Source organism: Heteronotia binoei, chromosome 20 (genome assembly GCF_032191835.1).
Source record: "Heteronotia binoei isolate CCM8104 ecotype False Entrance Well chromosome 20, APGP_CSIRO_Hbin_v1, whole genome shotgun sequence".
Classification (NCBI taxonomy): Eukaryota; Metazoa; Chordata; class Lepidosauria; order Squamata; family Gekkonidae; genus Heteronotia; species Heteronotia binoei.
The window spans coordinates 29221733-29241919 of record NC_083242.1 but is presented as its reverse complement, the minus strand read 5'-3'; the positions used below and the strand labels follow the sequence as shown (position 1 = coordinate 29241919).

Genomic DNA, 20187 nt, shown 5'->3' with positions numbered 1-20187 from the left:
CAGAAATGTGTTTGCTTAATCCCCCTGGAGCCTGCCTTCCTCTCCAATGGGAACCCGCGATGGCTTACTTCATCCTTCTCCTCTCCTTTTTACCTTCAAAAAACCCCCATGAGGTAGATTAAGCCGGGACAGCGTGACTGCCCCAAGGTCACCTAGCACTTTTCCCTGACAGAGTGGATTCGAACCTGGGACTCCTAGATCCTAGTCCAGGGGTGGCCAAACTGTGGCTCGAGAGCCAAATGTGGCCCTTTCACACATATTGTGTGGCTCTCAAAGCCACCCCACCCCCCGACCACCATATCAGCCCGCTTGGAGAAGGCATTTCTCTCTTTAAATCACTTCTCTGAGCCAAACCAGTCAGCAGCTTGGAGACTGCATTTCAGGGTTTTTTTTTTTTTGGGGGGGGGGGGGTTAGCAGGAACACACAGGAATGCAGTTCTGGCTGGTTTAGTGTCAGGGGATGTAGCATAATATGCAAATAAGTTCCTGCTAGGCTTTTTCTACAAAAATCCCTGTTGCAGTTAAGTTGCTTTCTTTCTACCTCTCCCTCCCTCCTCCCCATCTATTTTCCTTCCTTCCTTCCTTCCTTCCTTCCTTCCTTCCTTCCTTCCTTCCTTCCTTCCTTCCTTCCTTCCTTCCTTCCTTCCTTCCTTCCTTCCTTCCTTCCTTCCTTCCTTCCTGTCTTGGAGCTCTCAAGCATCTGATGTTTATTCTATGTGGCTCTTATGTTAAATAAGTTTGGCCACCCCTGTCCTAGTTTGACACTCTAACCACTACACACAGTGCTGGATAAAACCCTGCGGAGGCCCCTAGGCAGTTGAAATCTTGGGGGCCTCCTTGCAAATGATCTCAGAGTGTGAGCCCCCGCCCTGCTGCCCATGGCCCCCCACTGCAGCCTGCAAGCGCCTTCGTCAAAGCCCCTTTTACTAAGCTGCAGGGGAGAGGCAAACTTGGTGATGACGCCAGCAGTAACCACACCGGGCAAGTCGGGCGAAGAGCAGCTCAGTTGCTGGCTGCGTGTGCAGGCTGGGAGGGCTGCGAGCAGGAGGGAAACCGGAGCGGGGAGAAGGTCCCGGGCCCTAAGGGTGTGGGGGCCCCTGGGCCAGTGCCTACTTGGCCTAATTGTTAATCCGGCTCTGACAACACACTGTTGGCCCTCCAAAAAAGAGAGAGGACCAATCCAGCAGGTAGCGGAAGAGCTGGAGAAGTACAGGTTGCTGTCGGGGGACATCCCAGAAAGAGAGCTAGGAGATTTGCCCAGAGGATAGGAAGTCAACGGAAAACATTGCGTCCTGGCTTGGGCCAAGAGAATCCGGCAGTGTCTTCTTGGCATCACCAGGAGTGTGTTAAAAGCACCCCAGAGACAGGCCTTTCCCTTTTCTGGCCATCTGAGGCCCTGCGCCGGAATCCTCCGACCCTCTTGGCTGTTGCGCAAAGGAAGAGAACAATCGGAGAATCATTCTGGAGCCGGAGCCGGAAAGCCTCATCAAATCATCTCTCAGAGAGAGTTGTTATTGTGAGAACTGCCGTTCCCTGTAGAGGCAACCGGGATAGGATCGCCGGGGCAACGTCTGATACCGATTGCCTCAGAACTTGGTCCAAATCCAGGTTGGAAACCGAACTGCCTCTCTGATTTGAACGCGGCCACTTCTCAGACGTTGTCATGTTTTGCGCTCCCCATACTGTTGTAGCCATTTACTGGATTGATACTTATTTCCAGACCTTGAATTCAGTAGGAGCTCACAGGAAGGCAGCTCCTGAACCTTTCTGACAGTTCCCCCCCTCCTGCTCCCCACCTACTTATCTTGTCCATCAAATAGCAGGTGCAGCTGCATAATAATCCCTGGATGAGCTCCACCACCTATTTGTCTACAAAACGACCCCTGCTTATATTACTGAATCTAAACAGTAGGAGCCTCCCTATGCAAGTCTGTCTGGGGCCCTGGACAAGGCTAACTTCTGAAGCTCCCCTCCCCCACTGCTGACATCACCGAGTCACATGGGGGGCACCCAATTTGGCACCCCTGGAAGGCCGGCACTCTAGACAATCACCTAGTTTGCCAAGTGACAGGGCTGCCCCTGTCTTCAGGAAGACCCAACATGGTGCCCACAGATGCCACGGTGCCCATAGACAACTTTCCTGGCACCCGCCAGGTGTTTTTAGATAGTGGGTGGGCTTTTTGCCCAGCAAGGCTTTTGACCGGCCACTGGAGATTTGATTGCCTGTGCAGGTTTTCAAAAACGTTGCTTCGACTTGCAGCTGCCACCGCAGCGCGAGGATCTTCACCGTTGTGACTGCAAGGAAGCGGGAGCGGCCATTTGGGAGGGGGGGGGCTCTGCCTCTTGCGGCAGCCGTTTTGTAGTCGCGCCCCACTGTGCTGCGTCAGCATTCCCAAGGGGAGCTCAGAAAGGACCTCTGGAGTAGGTAATGTAGGATGAGAGCAAGGATTTAGCTCTCCCCCCACCCCCCCCCCCGATAATCCCTTTAGACATACATGTGCCCCCAGGGGGGCAGGGGATCCCCCGGTTTGGAGGTTCCCCCCCCCACTTCAAGGTCATCAGAAAGGGGTGGGGGAGGGAAATGTCTGCTGGGCACTCCATTATTCCCTATGAAGACAGATTCCCATAGGGTATAATGGAGAATTGCTCCATGGGTATATGGGGCTCTGGGGGCTGTTTTTCTGAGGTAGATGCACCAAATCGGCAGCATAGCATCTGATGCCTCTCCTCAAAACACCCTCCAAGTTTCAAAAGGATTGGACCAAGGGGTCCAATTTTATGAGCCCCAAAAGAAGGTTCTGCTATCTTTCGTTATTTCCAGTGGAGGGAAGGCATTGAAAAGGTGTGCGGTCCCTTTAAATGTGCCGGCCAAAACTTCCTTTGGAGTTCAATCATCCTTGCTCCTGGCTTCACCCCCAATGTCTTCTGGCTCCAACCCAAAGTCTCCAGATGGCACCCCCAAAGTTCCCAGATAGTTCTTGAATCGGACTCGGCAGCCCTAGCAGAAATGCATTTAAAGCTTTCGAGCACCTTACACCCACATTCCTGGAAGAGCAGAATGTGTATTGAGCCAGGCTTTGGAATCCCTGTGGCTTCTTGGATCACTGCAGAATGCACCTCCTCTCGTTTCCATCTGTAGGTGGCTCTCCGTATCCGTCCCATTAACGAAGCTGAGCTAGAGGAAGGAGCTGGCATTATCGCCCACAAGGTCGGTGAGCAGGTAAGAAGCTGAGAAGAAGATATTGGATTTATACCCCACTCTCCACTCAGAGTCTTAGAATGACTCACAATCTCCTATATCCCACCCCCAACAAAAAAAAACAGGCACCCTGTGAGGTGGGTGGGGCTGAGACGGCTCTCACAGCAGCTGCCCTTTCAAGGACAACCTCTGCCAGAGCTATGACTGACCCAAGGCCATGCTAGCAGATGCAAGTGGGGGAGTGTGGAATCAAACCTGGTTCTCCCAGATAAGAATCCACGTGCTTAACCACTACACCAAACTGGCTCTCTTCCTCCCCCACAACAGACACCCTGTGAGGTGGGTGGGGCTGGAGAGGGCTCTCACAGCAGCTGCCCTTTCAAGGACAGAGTCTCAGAGTGGCTCACAATCTCCTTTATCTCCCTCCCCCACAACAGACACCCTGTGAGGTGGGTGGGGCTGGAGAGGGCTCTCACAGAAGCTGCCCTTTCAAGGACAGAGTCTCAGAGCGGCTCACAATCTCCTTTCCCTTCCTCCCCCACAACAGACACCCTGTGAGGTGGGTGGGGCTGGAGAGGGCTCTCACAGCAGCTGCCCTTTCAAGGACAGAGTCTCAGAGCGGCCTACAATCTCCTTTACCTTCCTCCCCCACAACAGACACCCTATGAGGTGGGTGGGGCTGGAGAGGGCTCTCACAGCAGCTGCCCTTTCATGGTCAAAGTCTCAGAATGGCCTACAATCTCCTTTACCTTCCTCCCCCATAACAGGCACCCTTGAGGTGGGTGGAGCTGAGAGGGCTCTCACAGCAGCTGCCCTTTCAAGGACAGAGTCTCAGAGCAGCTCACAATCTCCTTTACCTTCCCCCACTACAACAGACACCTTGTGAGGCGGGTGGGGCTGAGAGGGCTCTCACAGAAGCTGCCCTTTCAAGGACAACTCCTACAAGAGCTATGGCTGACCCAAGGCCATTCCAGCAGCTGCAAGTGGAGGAGTGGGGAATCAAAGCCAGTTCTCCCAGATAAGAATCCATGTAATTAACCGCTGCACCAAACTGGCTCTGAGCCAGTTTGGAGATGGGGGGAGGGGGAAGTCGAACAGAAGACACTGCCTGGGAGTGGGAGACAGGTCCTGGCTTCTGGCAAGCTCCATTGATTTATTTAGATTTTACTTTATGTGTGTCCTGGCTTGGATACATCTCAGAAGCTAAGCAGGGTGAGGACTTGGATGGGAGACCACCAAGGAAGTCCAAGGTCGCTACACAGAGGCAGGCAATGGCAAACCACCTCCGAATGTTCCTTGCCTTGAAAATCCTGCAGGGTCAAGATAAATCAGCTGTGACTCGACAGGAATATGGATATGGGATCCCAACTCCATGTCGCAACAACCCTGTGAGGTAGGTTAGGTTGAGTGTCGAGGACTAGCTAAAGCAGCGATGTCAAACTCATTTTTTTAAGAAGACCGAATCTGACATAAATGAGACCTTAACCGTTTTCCCACACAGCTTACCTCGGAGTGACGTCCCTCTTCACCACGCAGCGTCTGCTCGGATTTCCCACCATCTGTTCCGCAGGAGCAGGAAGTGCCGGGGCTTCTGCGTCGCAAATGTAAATCGCTAAAACCCAGTTTACGTTAGCGACGCAAAAGCCACTCCGAGGTAAGCTGTGTGGGGAAAGGGTTCTTGTTGGGCCGGGTAATGTTGGCCCAGGCCATGCGTGTACCTATTTAAGATTAGGCAGCAGAAATATAAACTTTATAAAGGACGCAAACACCATTTAAAGATTTTTTTTTAAAAAAACTTAAAACATGCTTAAAACATTAGCACTCATTGCTCCTAAAGGTGCTTTCTTTGTATTTCTCCCATGGGATCCAGGGAACTGAGCAAAGGAAGCTCTGGCTCTTTCCCTCCCTCCGCAGGGGAACAGGAGGGGGAGGAGCCTCAACCAATAGAAGGAAAAGAGGCTTGGCTCAGTAGCTCTGTGGCGCAGTTGAGAGAGCCTGGCAAAGCAAGCTCTGCCTCCCTCCCCGAGGGAGGAGCCTCAGCCAGCAGAGAAAATAGAGGCTTTGCTCTGTAGCTCCTGTGCGATTGAGCAAGCCTGGCAAAGCAAGCTGTGATGCAGAAGGAAGCAAGAGAGAGAGGGAGAAGGCAGCAGATGGCAGCCAGTTGCTCAGGGGCCTGATAGGAGCCCTCCGGGGACCTGATTTGGCCTCGGGGCTGCGTGTTTGACACCCCTGAGCTAAAGTCACCCAGCAGGGTAGCCAGGCAGTGTCTGGAAACCAGTGGGAGGGTTGTCAGGAGGGGCAGCATTCTGGGAGAAAAAAAAGAAAAAGAAAATTTTACTTAAAGGATCTTCTTATGATAGAGTTCCTGGTGATTTCTAGAACTACCCTGAAGTGAAAGGTAACTGGGAATTGTCAGAAATTCTACGGTAAAACTGGAAATCCTTGCCTACTGGGGCTGGGCAGCTTGACCACCCAGCAAGACTCTGTGGCCGAGTGGAGATTTGAACATGGATATTAAGGTTCCTATTCCCCCACTCGTGGTGGGGTTTCCCCCGATTTCGGGGCCTCCAAAACGCCGGCACAGAGATGGCTGGCCCTGCCCCCAAAGAGCTCTATTGTTGCCCAACGTGCCTGGCGTGATGACATCAGCTGAAGTGGTCTCATCACTCTGGGTACATGGTGTGAGGATGCTCTAGCATTTGCATTAAAAACTCTATGGTGCCATAGAGTTGTTACCCAAATGCTAGACTGTCCCCCGTGCCGCGTACCCAACGTGATGATATTACCTGGAATTGACATCATCGTGCTAGGCAATTTCGTGAGAACACTCTAGCATTTGGGTTAAAAACTCTATGTTTTTTACCCAAATGCTAGAGTGCCCCCTGGTGCAATGTGCCCGGTGCAATGATGTCACTTCTGGGTTATGTCATTTCACTCCCACCAGCGGCCAGGTAAGACCTGCTGAGTCTCCTAGATCCTAGTTCTTCGTTCTGTGAGTCATTACATTGTGGATGGCTACCACCTTCTGCGGCCTTCAAAAGATTTGTAAAGGTGAGGCCCATCAGTGGCTACGAGTCAACCAAAGCTCCACATCCAGGAGCAGTCAGCCTCTGCACACCAGTTTCTACTGAGGGGAAGGCCTAGGGTTGCCAAGTCCAATTCAAGAAATATCTGGGGACTTTGGGGGTGGAGCCAGGAGACTTTGGGGGGTGGAGCCAGGAGACATTAGGGGTGGAGCCAAGATCAAGGCTGTGACGAGCATAATTGAACTCCAAATGGAGTGCTGGCCATCACATTTCAAGGGACGGCACACCTTTTCAATGCCTTCCTTCCATAGGAAACAATGAAGGATAGGGGCACCTTCTTTTGGGGCTCATAGAATTGGACCCCCTGGTCCAATCGTTTTGAAATTTGGGGGATATTTTGGGGAGAGGCACTAGATGCTGTACTGAAAATTTGGTGCCTCTATCTCAAAAAACAGCCCCCTCAGAGCCCCAGATACCCGCGGATCAATTTTTCATTATTTTCTATGGGAATAAATCTCCCTAGGGAATAACAGAGTTCCCAGCAGACATTTCCCTCCCCCCCCCCCCCCGCTTTCTGATGACCCTGAAGACGGGGGAGGGCCTCTAAACCGCGGGATCCCCTGCCCCCGCCTGGGGATTGGCAACCCTAGGAAGGCCTCTGCCCTGGGCCAACTTATCTATTAGGCACAGTAGGCCCAAACAGGATGTGGGACAAGACAGACCACTGCTCTGATCCAGCAGCGCAACTCGAATGTTACACTCTTATGGTGGCTGGTGAGTGTGCTAGTGGCTACCAGCCGTCAAAAAGTCTTGGAAGAAACCTCTTCAAATCATCGAGAAGCACCTTTGGCTGTTAAAAAGCCACAAAGAATTTATTTATTTCCTCACTCCATTACACCCCAGCTTCTCCCCAACAGGTTCAACTCAGCTTCCCTCGTTCCTCTCTCGTCTCTTTTATCTGAGAGGCAGATTAGTCTGAACTTGTGTGACTGGTCCCAGAATCACCCTTCACGCTTCAGTAGCCACAGGGATTTGAATCTGGGTCTCTCAGATCCTAGTCTGACACTCTGTTACTCCACACTGGTTCTCTGCTTTCTTCTTCCTTGATGCTGTATTGACCCTTTCAAGGCTTAGCGAACACGTGGAACTCACTGCCACAGGCTACAAGCACAGACAGCTTCAAGAGGGGATTGGATCAACAGATGGAGCAGAGGTCCATCAACGGCTACTAGCCACAAGGGATAGATGGAACACTCTGTCTAGGGTAGTGGTGCTCATGCTTGGGGAGCAACAGTGGGAGAGCTTCTGGAGTCCTAGCCCCACTGATGGACCTCCTGAGGGCACCTGGGTTTTGGTCACTGTGTGACACACAGTGTTGGACTGGATGGGCCATTAGCCTGATCCAACATGGCTTCTCTTATGTTCTTATGTGACACAGAGTGTTGGACTGGATGGGCCACTGGCCTGATCCAACACGGCTTCTCTTAAGTTCTTCTGTGACACAGAGTGTTGGACTGGATGGGCCATTGGCCTGATCCAACATGGCTTCTCTTATGTTCTTATGTGACACAGAGTGTTGGACTGGATGGGCCACTGGCCTGATCCAACACGGCTTCTCTTATGTTCTTCTGTGACACAGAGTGTTGGACTGGATGGGCCATTAGCCTGATCCAACATGGCTTCTCTTATGTTCTTATGTGACACAGAGTGTTGGACTGGATGGGCCACTGGCCTGATCCAACACGGCTTCTCTTATGTTCTTCTGTGACACAGAGTGTTGGACTGGATGGGCCATTAGCCTGATCCAGCATGGCTTCTCTTATGGTCTTATGTCTGGGGCAGTGATGCTCTGTATTCTTGATGCTTAGAGGGGGGCAACAGTGGGTGAGTTCTTGGAGTTCTGGCCCAGCTGGTGGACCTCTTGATGGCACCTGGGTTTTGGCCACTGTGCGACACAGAGTGTTGGACTGCATGGGCCACTGGCCTGATCCAACATGGCTTCTCTTCTGTTCTTACGTCTACAGCCCAAACATTCTGTCCTGTCTCTTTATGTCTTTTATTTGCCCCCTGCAACCTGTGTTTGTTTTCTTCGCTTCTCAGAGCAGACGGTTTGTAACCGACATTGCAAACACTTCCCTAATGATGTATTTATCTAAGACGCTGCCAAAGTTTCTCTGGAGCATTATCACATGTGGTTCTTTCAAAGACGTGATTCCCCTTGAGGTTAAAAAGCTCCACCTTTCGTTCTGCTATACTTGAGAGAAAGGAATACGTTTCCCCTCACTTCAAGCTTGTTTTTCTGTGAGGAAACCCACTCCCCAAAGAGTCCAGAGAATCCAAATCGGGCCATCAATTTTCCATTTCCAAACATTATTCCTCTTTTCCACTGAACATCTCCCAGAGATGAACTTGCCATGGAAAGCCTAAGACAGAAGAGAAGATTTGCTTTAATGCTTTGCGTTATGATGCCTTCGTAGTGTTACCAACTCTGGGTTGCGGAATTCCTGGAGATTTGGGGATGGAGGTGAGATTTGGGAAGAGGAAGAGCCTTAGCAGGGTGTGATGCCAGAGGATCATACGAAGAAGCGTGCATGCACATGACGGCTAATATCCAGAAATCAGGGCCTTTTTGTAGCAGGAACTCCTTTGCATATTAGGCCACACCTCCCTGATGTAGCCCATCCTCCAGGAGCTTACAGTAGGCCCTGTAAGAAGAGCCCTGAAAGCTCTTGAAGGATTGGCTACATCAGGGGTGTGTGGCCTAATATGCAAAGGAGTTACAAAAAAAAGCCTGTAATTAAACTTTGTTGGTTTTGAACAGGGTTTTTTTTTTTAGCAGGAAGGCACAGGAACGCAGTTCCGGCTGACTTGGGCATCAGGGGTCATTTTGTAGAAAAATAGGTGGTGGAGATCATTAGCATAACTCATTAGCAAATGCCCCCCGCCAGCCAAAAGCAACTCAATGCAAGAAAGGAGAGCCCTGGGCAAGCGAGGCCTGCTTGGGCTGGCTAGAGATTCTGCCAGCCCAAGCAGGCCTCGCTCACCTGGGGCTCTCCTTGGTCGCTACTCCCCCAGTCAAAAGGCCAGCAAGCCACCTGCCACCCAAAATCACATAAGAAGTGGAGAAAGGTGGTGGGGCTTCTCCAGGGGCTAATGAGGGCTGCTGGGGGCATGGCAAAGCTCCTGGTGGCTGGCTGGCTGCCCTCTCTCCTAATCCAGGGATTGTTATGCAGCTGCACCTACTATTTGATGGACAAGGTAGGTGGGAAGGAAGAGGGGGAACCCTCAGAAAGGTTCGGGAGCTGCGCTCTTGTGGGCTCCTACTGAATCTGAGGCTTGCTTGGTGTCAGGGTGTGCGGCCTAAATGCAAATGAGTTTCTTTTGGGAGAGCCAGTTTGGTGTAGTGGTTAAGTGTGCGGACTCTTATCTGGGAGAGCCGGGTTTGATTCCCCACTCCTCCACTTGCACCTGCTAGCATGGCCTTGGGTCAGCCATAGCTCTGGCAGAGGTTGTCCTTGAAAGGGCAGCTGCTGTGAGAGCCCTCTCAGCCCCACCCACCTCACAGGGTGTCTGTTGTGGGGGAGGAAGGGAAAGGAGATTGTGAGCCGCTCTGAGACTCTTCGGAGTGGAGGGTGGGATATAAATCCAATATCTTCATCTTCTTTTTTTGTAGAAACAATGGTGCCATCAAGGGGTGTGGCCTAATATGCAAATGAGTTCCTTCTGGGCTTTCTTTTTCCTGCAAAAAAAAATGCCTGGTTTTGAAGGTGCCACTTGACTCAGATCTTTGTTCTATTCATTCATTGTCCCATTAATAAAGAAATAAAGACATAACACTACGCAGCTGAGTCAAAAGCAGGCCCTCCGTCCCAAGCCATGCCCTTATTGATATGAAAGCATTTAAAACTTATGCCACCTCTGTGTCCGCCCAACTGAACTTGGGAATTGTTTCTCTGTGACAGATGATGGTTCTGATGGATCCAACGGAAGATCCAGATGACATCTTGCGTGCCAATCGGTCCCGAGAGAAGACCTTTATTTTCGACATGGTTTTCGACCACATGGCGAGTCAGGTGAGGCTTTCATTCCTATATCTCCGAAAGAATCTGGCTTCTGTCGTCCTCGGAGCAGAATATTTTCCCTCCTTTCTTCTTCGGCCAGCTGCCGCTGTGATGGTGGGCTGTACAGGTGGAATGGTCATGGCAGGAAAGCTGTGGTAACTCAAAGGTACCTGCGATGGAAAAGCAAGGAGATCAGACCCAAAACACCTTGTAGATTTTCCCATAACCACCGCAGTCCTGATCTAAATTGGACATGGTAGGTGCAAGAACTGAGGAGAATCTGCTACTAGGTATAGCTTGTCTTTTGTGTACCTATGATCCAAACCACAAAAATGAGGTACGTTCTGGACCAGCAAGTTGGAACTAGGGGCCCCACCCTGTGTCTCAGATCCAAGTAGCAGGTTCTCCTCAGTTTTTGCGCCCACCATGCCCAATTCGGATGGGGACAGTGGTGCATATGGGAAAACCTGTAATGCTTTTTGGCCCATTTGGTTAATCCATAGTCTGACACATTAACCCATGGCGGTGATCCCAGAACCAACCTGTGAAAATCTCCCTCTCTCTGCCTTTTTTTACATCCATCTCTCTACCCTGAGAGAAAAGAGGCAATGATGGATAGTTTGACTCTTTCTTTTTCTGATTCTCTGTTCTCCTTACTGTTCCATCTGGGTCAATGAAATTCTGTATCAAAAGCCTTCTGTAAGCTTTTGCCAGTTGCTGACCCAAAGTATCCAAGCATATATGAAAATGGGCGAGGTTTATTGGGAATCAGATGCACAGCAGTGACCCTCTGCCAGAATGCCATTGCTGAGAATGGTTTGAATGCAAACAATGGCAATTATTATAGGAAACAAAAAAATGCACAAGAAAGTTAAGCTTCCCCCAATTGCCCGTTATAGTTCCCAGACTTTAGTGTAAACGCGAGACATCTTCCCTGGGTCTTCACGGTTACAATGCATTCCCTCCGTTGCTATTCTATGTCATTGCCATGATTACTAGATAAGCCAGCTCCCCATGGTAGCCACCTCCTGCACAGCTTGTAAAATTATGGTTACAAGCAAGCACACAAGGCAGACACTACAACACCTGCTAGATAGATTTGTGAATACATGAAAAATATATTGTCAGGGAACCTGAGACACCTTCTAGATTTTTTATGCTTATTTTTGATTCTTGGCTTCCACTAAGTGCCTTCTACTGAATCAAACCCTCAGTCAATCAGGGTCACTGATGTCTACTCAGACTGGCAGCAGCTCTCCAGTGTCAAGCATGCGGGTTCAATGACGAGTCGAAGTGGATACAAAGACTACATTTATTGACAGACCGATACTTTGGCTCAAGCCGTGGCTTGAGAAGAATGAAACCAATACATTGATACACAACTTTTAAGATACACTTCAAAAGGATTCCTACGGGGAGGGGAAGCAGGGGAGCGTTGACACATAGAATATCACAACTACATACATTCCCAGGGCGTTATCAGGCATTCGGCCTTGCAATGCCCAGATGGCTCATCCTCCCAGAGAAGGATTCATGGGAAAGTGCTGATTGCTTTGTTCCCTCTAATTAACAGTCATAAAGCAAGAGAGGAGTCAGAGAAGAATAATAAACTAACAACATTTGGTTCTCTGGGATCTTACCCAGACCTGTTTTTAGCCAGGCCCTAAAACCATCAGTTATTGATCAGAATTAGCCATGCTTGACATACAGCGTCTTGGGCAGAGGTCTTTCATCTCACCTGATCTTGGCAATGTCGGGGTTTGAACCTGGGGCTTTCGGCAGGCCAAGCTGATGCTCTGCTGCTAAGCCCTCCTTAAATGAAGCCGCCTTATACTGAAACAGACCCCTGTTCCTTCAAAGTCAGTTTTGTCTACTCAGACTGGCAGCAGCTCTCCACGGTCTCTGGCAGGGGTCTTCCCATCGCCTCCGACCTGGTCCTTTCAATTGGAGATGCTGGGGGTCGAACCCAGGGACTGAAAACAAAACGCTTGGCCCACCTGATTAAATTCTGCTGATGGAAAAGGGTTTTGTAACTTTAACATGAACTAATTTGACCATTAAGGAGCCCTGTGGCACAGAGTGGTAAAGCTACATTACTGCAGTCCGAGTTCTGCTCACGACATGAGTTCCATCCCAGTGGAAGCTGGGTTCAGGTAGCCGGCTCAAGGTTGACTCAGCCTTCCATCCTTCCGAGATCAGTAAAATGAGGACCCAGCTTGCTGGGGGGGAAGTGTAGAGGACTGCGGGTGGCAATGGCAAACCACCCCGTAAAAAGTCTGCTGTGAAAATGTCATGATGCGACATCATTCCAGAATCGGAAACAACTGGTGCTTGCAGAGGGGACTACTTTAACCTTTAATTTGAACATTATGATGAACAGTTTAATCCAGAAAGCGTATGTGCTTGTGTATAAATCTAGATCCATTGCAATGTTGCTCAATCTGAAATGTTGCATTTTTTTTTGCCCTTAGGAGGAGGTCTATGTGTGCACAACCAAAAATCTCATAGAAGGGGTCATTTCAGGATATAATGCAACAGTCTTTGCATATGGGCCAACAGGTAAAATGGTTTAAACAGTCTTGTTTGTCAGGTTTGGTCTATCAGGGTCTGCTTGGAGGGATGAAAAGTTGCAAGGAAGAGCCAGTTTGGTGTAATGCTTAAGAGCGGTGGACTGTTATCTGGGAGAACCAGGTTTGATTCCCCACTCCTCTGCTGATGTGACCTTGATTTTCCATTCCTCCTCTGATGTGACCTTGATTTCCCACTCATTCTCTGATGTGACCTTGATTCCCCACTCCTCCTCTGATGTGACCTTGATTCCCCACTCCTCCTCTGGTGTGACCTTGTTTCCCCACTGCTCCTCTGATGTGACCTTGATTCCCCACTCCTCTGCTGATGTGACCTTGGGTTGGTTCCAGTTTTTTCAGAGCTGTTCTCTTAAGAGAAGTTCTCAAAAGAGCTCTCTCAGCCTCACCTGCCTCACAGGGTGTCTGTTGTGGGGAGAGGAACAGAAGGCAACTGTAGGCTGCTCTGAGACTCTGAGAGAAGAGCAGGATATAAATCCAAAACCACCACCTCCTCCTCCATCATTTGTGTGGTGTCCTGAGCCTGCGGCACAACACAATAGACTGAGAGGATCCAAAGATCTGCATCCCGGTTGACTACATAATTCAAACCGGCCAATCAGGAGGCAGTATCAGAGGATCCTAGGATCTGCCAATGAGGATGCATATTCTAATGAAGGATCCAAAAGGGGTGCAATCGCAGGGTGATTTTTGCTTCCTGGGGACTGGGTTTCCCCTGACCCAACCAGATATGTGGCTGCATGTTCTGAGTGCTGGGTTGTAGTTTATAGTCACTTAATAAAGATGCTGAATCACTATGCTGACTGAACTCACTACTTAACGATTTGGAATCACAAAATGAGTGGGCAGAACTAGAGCACTTATTTATGTATTTGCACTCACTTTCTTTGAGAGCCAGTTCGGTGTAGTGGTTAAGTGTGCGGACTCTTATCTGGGAGAACCAGGTTTGATTCCCCACTCCTCCACTTGCACCTGCTGGCATGGCCTTGGGTCAGCCATAGCTGTGGCAGAAGTTGTCTTTGAAAGGGCAGCTACTGTGAGAGCTCTCTCAGCCTCACCTACCTCACAGGGTGTCTGTTGTGGGGGGGGGGTAAAGGAGATTGTGACCACTCTGAGATTCAGAGTATAGGGCGGGATATAAATCCAATAGCATCATCTTCTTCTCCTTCTTCTTCTCTTTCTCCTCCTCCTCCTCCTCCTCCTCCTCCATCTCCAACAGGCTTACAGCATCATTTCCCCCTCCTCCCTTTTATCTTCAGAACAACCCTGTGAGGTAGGCCAGGCTAAGAGCGTGTGCTGCCTCGGTGAGCTTCGATGGCACAGTGGGGGCTTGAACTTGGGGCTCCCAGATCCTACCCTGATGCTTTAGCAATTACTCCACTCTGGGCCCAACCTTTATGGTTTAGGAAGCGAACCCAGGGAGGGAGTGCGGTTGTGTCACTGAGGAAAGAAAAGTAGAAAAGAACTAAGATCTAGTAATAAGCTTTTGCAAAACCCATAGATGCCCTCCCTTATTTTATTTATATTTAGATATTTATACCTTGTTTTTCTTCTCAATGGGGAATCAAAAGCGATTTAGCTCTTTCTTGCATCCTCCATTTTGTTCTCACAACCACCACCCTGTGAGGTAAACTAGACCAAGAGAGAATAACTAGGCCGTGGTCACCCAAACGAGCTTCCGTGGCTGAGTAGGGGATTCGAACGCAGGTCTCCCAAATCCTAGTCTGGCACATTAACCATTAGACTTACAGGGGGCATTCAGACATCTGCCTTTCTCTGTGTTTGATCCAGGGGCTGGGAAAACGTACACCATGCTGGGCCTGGACTCTGAACCTGGTATCTACATCCGAACACTCCATGATCTCTTCAAAGCTATTGAGGTCACGAGTGGGGACATGGCCTACTCAGTCTGTATGTCGTACTTAGAGGTAGGATGACCAGAATCTGCCAACAGAGTCTTCTTCCCTACCACTGGCCAGTGGGAGGAAATCCCGGCCACATACATGATGCAATGATATTACAAGGAAGTGATGTCATCTCATTGACACTGCTGCGTGGTGATGCTTTGGTATTTTGGACAAAACTCTATGGTAACCATAGAGTTTTGCCCAAAATACCAGAGCATCACTGTGCAATGTCGCCAAAGTGACGACATCACTTCCGAGGTCCCAGTCTGACACAGGAAGTGCTACCCCATGCTGGATTTCCAACCATATTTGCCATTCTGGCTGCCTGATTTCTGAAGTTCAACACTCAGAGGAAGGGAGAGAGAGTTGTGAAATGCCTGAGATCTGGGGGTGGAGCCTGGGGAGGGAAGAATTTGGGGAGGGGAGGGACTTCAGTGGGGCAGGTGCCATAAAGTGGAGTCCACCTTCCAAAGTAACCATTTTCCCTCAAGGAAACTGATCCATTGTAGTTTGCAGATCTCCAGGCCCCACCTGGAGGCTGACACCCCTAGTACACACCTAAAATATTCTGTTGAATTCAGAGTCAAATGAGAACTGGACCAAACTATTTGCAGGGCCCTGGATTTAAAAATCCCTTCCCCCTGCATTCAGGAACATTGTCTTTTTTTCTTTCAGATTTATAACGAAGTAATTCGTGATCTCCTGAACCCATCTTCGGGATTCCTGGAGCTAAGAGAAGACTCGAAGGGGAGCATCCAGATTGCTGGGATTACGGAAGTATCAACCACAAATGCCCAAGAGGTACAGTAGAATGGCCTTCTGAAGGAAAGGAGGGAATGGCTGATGTAGGAACAAGTTTGGCAGAGCGCCCACAGAAGGTCAGAGCTCCTGTTAAAGAGTAACACAGGGTTGGGGGTGGATGCAGCATAATGGGATCTTTTAAAATGCACCTTCATGTACTTACCAGAAGTTCTTACTGGAAATGATGAAGGGTAGCTCTAGGAACCTCCAGAAACTCTATGGCAAAAACCACAGAGTTTCTGGCAATTCCTAGACCTGCCCATTGTCACTTCCTGTGAGAACTTCCAGTATGTACATAAGGCTGCATTTTCCTCTCTCACTTTGTCTCCCACTGCTAATCTGAGCCCCCACTGAAGACTAGACATCCCTTATGCCTGTGTAACAAGATCTGAAAATAGAAAGGGGAAGGAGACCCAGCAATGGCAGAATTTTATTGTCATCCAGCCAAAATCTTACATGATTTGGAACATGGTCCTGGCTGGGAGGAACCTGGAAGTGGATCCATGTTGGGGCCTGGGAGGATAATCTCTCTCTCTCTGCTTCCCTGAAATTGACTTCACCATCACAGAACCCCTAAGAACATGAGATAGAATCAGTGATCCGTCTAGTCTTCCTCAAGAGGTGGCGGGCTCTCCTTCCTTGGAGGTTTTTAAACAAAGGCTGGATGGCCATCTGACAGCAATGAAGATCCTGTGAATTTAGGGAGAGAGATTTGTGAGTTTAGAGTGGTTCCACAGTGGAACAGGCTTCCTTGGGAGGTGGTGGGTTCTCCTTCCTTGGAGGTTTTTAAATAAAGGCTAGATGGCCATCTGACAGCAATGCAGATCCTGTGAATTTAGGGGGAGGGGTTTGTGAGTTTAGAGCGGTTCTTCAGTGAAACAGGCTTCCTTAGGAGGTGGTGGGCTCTCCTTCCTTGGAGGTTTTTAAACAAAGGCTAGATGGCCATCTGACAGCAATGAAGAGCCTGTGAATTTAGGGGGAGGGGTTTGTGAGTTTAGAGCGGTTCTTCAGTGGAACAAGCTTCCTTGGGAGGTGGTGGGCTCTCCTTCCTTGGAGGTTTTTAAACAAAGGCTAGATGGCCATCTGACAGCAATGAAGATCCTGTGAATTTAGGGGGAGAGATTTGTAAGTTTAGAGCGGTTCCTCAGTGGAACAGGCTTCCTCCTTGGGAGGTGGTGGGTTCTCCTTCCTTGGAGGTTTTTAAACAAAGGCTAGATGGCCATCTGACAGCAATGAAGATCGTGTGAATTTAGGGGAGAGATTTGCGAGTTTAGAGCAGTTCCTCAGTGGAACAGGCTTCCTCGGGAGGTGGTGGGCTCTCCTTCCTTGGAGGTTTTTAAACAAAGGCTAGATGGCCATCTGACAGCAATGAAGATCCTGTGAATTTAGGGGGAGAGATTTGTGAGTTTAGAGCGGTTCCTCAGTGGAACAGGCTTCCTCGGGAGGTGGTGGGCTCTCCTTCCTTGGAGGTTTTTAAACAAAGGCTAGATGGCCATCTGACAGCAATGAAGATCCTGTGAATTTAGGGGGAGGGATTTGTGAGTTTAGAGCGGTTCCTCAGTGGAACAGGCTTCCTCCTTGGGAGGTGGTGGGCTCTCCTTCCTTGGAGGCTTTTAAACAGAGGCTAGATGGCCATCTGACAGCAATGAGGATCCTGTGAATTTAGGGGGAGGGGTTTGTGAGTTTAGAGTGGTTCCTCAGTGGAACAGGCTTCCTCGGGAGGTGGTGGGCTCTCCTTCCTTGGAGGCTTTTAAACAGAGGCTGGATGGCCATCTGACAGCAATGAAGATCCTGTGAATTTAGGGGGAGGTGTTTATGAGTTTAGAGCGGTTCCTCAGTGGAACAGGCTTCCTCGGGAGGTGGTGGGTTCTTCTTCCTTGGAGGTTTTTAAACAGAGGCTGGATGGCCATCTGACAGCAATGAGGATCCTGTGAATTTAGGGGGAGGTGTTTGTGAATTTCCTGCATCGTGCAGGGGGTTGGACTAGATGACCCTGGAGGTTCCTTCCAACTCTATGATTCTAATCCAGCATCCTGTTTCACTCAGTGGCCAGTTGGCTATCCTGAAGGGGTCAGAACCCCTGTATTGCATTCCAGCACCGTTATCCAGAGGCTGACTGCCTCTGGATGGGAAGCTTCACATTGGTCACCAGTTAGTGGATGCTTGGATCTATCTCTGAAAGGCACCTCTGTTCCTCGTGGCCACCTCGGCAAGCCCTCCACAAGCCCAGCGGACCTTTCCTTTTGCCTCACTTAGATCATGGAGCTCTTAACGAAAGGGAACAAAGAACGCACTCAAGAGCCCACAGCTGCCAACAAGACGTCTTCTCGGTCACATGCTGTCCTCCAAGTGACGGTGAAGCAGACAAGCCGAGTGAAGGATACAAACGAGGAAGTGAGAGTCGGGAGGCTCTTCATGGTTGACCTGGCTGGGTCAGAAAGAGCAGCTCAGGTACAGCTCAGTCTGCTTCCCCCACTCCTTAAGCCCCCGTAGTTCCTTAGACAAGGTCTTCCAAGGCTCAGGGGGAGAGCATCTGCTTGGCATGCAGAAGGTCCCAGGTTCAATCCTCAACATCTCCAGTTAAAAGGAACCAGAAGCAGGTGATGTGAAAGATCTCAGTTTCAGTACCCTGGAGAGCGGCTGCCAGCCGGAGGAGATAATACTGACCTTGATGGACCGAGGGTCTGATTCAGTAGAAGGCAGTTTCACATGCTGATGTGCTTTGAATGAGCAGGACCTTTGACCTGGAAGTTCTTCCTGGTTAGTAGTTTGCGTCCCAGCAAAACAAATCCCCCAGTGCTGGCCATAGGGCTGGGAAATTCCTGGAGATTTTTTTGTGTGTGTGAGGTTGGAACCTGGGGAGGGCACCATTTGGAGAGGGTAGGGACCTCAGCAGGGTATGACCCCATGTAGATAGATCCAGGTGGGCAGCTGTGTTGGTCTGAAGCAGTAGAACAACGTAGGAGTCCAGTAGGACCTTTAAGACCAATACAGTTTTATTCAGAATGTAAGGTTTCGTACTCATGCATACATACTTCATCAGATAATGAAATGGAGTACAGTGAGCAGAGCTACAGATAGCTGGTGGGCAGTGGTTCAGAATGCAAAGCTAGAATCCAATGGCAAAATAGTGACATTAACAAACTGAAAGAACATTTGGTCTGGATAGCATTTGTGTGGGAAACCAATAAAACATGTCAGAATGGGAGAATGATGGCGAGAGTGTCATAAGGCAAGAAATGCTGTCTGTTAATTAGTCTATTGCTTGCAAGTCTGGGTTAAACTGAGGACATGTCTTTCCCAGAGGTGTTCCTGTCCATCTAATTGTCTTTTTAACATGTAACATACATTATAAACATCATTCTAGTTTGCTATTAGAAAAAAAGAATACATTAAAATATTGCAGAAGATGGGTTTAGTTATATGTAATGAGATAAACAGCCAAGATCCCTTATTAGAGTAGACCAATACAAAAAAAAATTATTCTGATACACTATTCTAAAAGAGAAATACATTGGAATACTGTGGATATATAGCTATGCTTGGTAAGAGGGGGTTTTAACATATGTAACGACATAAAAAACCCAATATCCCTGTTCAGTTCAGAGAAACAATCTCTGTCTTGGATCAGCTATAGTTTTGAGAGATCTCCAGGCATTGCCTGGAGGTTGGCAACCCCAGGGCCATCTTAACAGCATTATGGGCCTCGAGCAAAGCAGTGTACTGGGCCCCTGCGACAACTACTCGCAGGAATAAAAACGTAAATGGCCGATAACATTAAATATATATTTATTTTATTGGCACTTCCAACACAATCGGCGTCGAAACATTAAAAAACATGCTGTGCGACAACAGCTAATCAACGTGATAAACATTTGAACAATACACGAGGCTTGCAAAAGAAACAAAAAGCTTACCCATTCATATATTCACAGACTATCAATACCTGGTTATTACTACTGCATCATACACAGATTAGTTTGGGGCCCCTATGCTCGTGAGGCCCATCAGGCCCATGGGTTAAGACAGCCCTGGGGAACCCTAGATGGCAAGAGCTGTTTTGGTCTTCTGCGTTAGGCTCCCGTAGCCCCTCCTAACTTCTGCTGTTGCTTCCATAGATGGGATCTGCAGAGGAGAAGGCAGAAAGAAACCATTGTGCTTGGGCGCAGCTCAATTGGGGATTCCCTCCCCGAGGAAAAAACAAGATGCTGGATTTCCCTGTTGTTTGTATTGGTTTTTTGGTCCCTGGGAACTGCGTTGGGAAGCAACGTTTGGCAGAAAAGCAGGATGAAAATATAATGGATAAAGCCGTTTCCCCTGGCAAAGCTACATAGGAATTCACTACATATATACTTAATATATTGTGGGATTGCGGACGAAAGGAAACCGATTAAATTTTGTGGGTTTCCTGACAATTAATTGACAGTAAAGATTATATAATTTTAATGGTTTAAACCTTTATGGTTTTACTTCTGCATGTTTAAAGACAGATTAAATTATCCTGCTTACCATTTAATAGTCCCACAATTTATAAAATTAAATCAGCTGTTTTTCTTCCACATAATCTTCATTGCCAATTCATTAACTATTACAAAGCTTACAAAATTA

At 48.9% G+C, this 20187-nt stretch overlaps 1 protein-coding gene across 1 annotated transcript in view; it reads left to right on the top strand.

Moving 5' to 3' along the window:
* The first annotated feature begins 3130 nt into the window (after positions 1 to 3130).
* LOC132588273 (kinesin-like protein KIF19) overlaps positions 3131 to 20187 on the top strand; it is a 34819-nt gene continuing 17762 nt past the window's right edge. Inside the window, exons 1-6 of the mRNA XM_060260636.1 lie at positions 3131 to 3220; positions 10188 to 10298; positions 12758 to 12845; positions 14663 to 14799; positions 15454 to 15579; positions 17836 to 18030. Coding sequence (XP_060116619.1) covers positions 10188 to 10298; positions 12758 to 12845; positions 14663 to 14799; positions 15454 to 15579; positions 17836 to 18030 — 657 coding nt within the window. The 5' untranslated portion in view covers positions 3131 to 3220. The remainder of the gene's footprint in view (positions 3221 to 10187; positions 10299 to 12757; positions 12846 to 14662; positions 14800 to 15453; positions 15580 to 17835; positions 18031 to 20187) is intronic.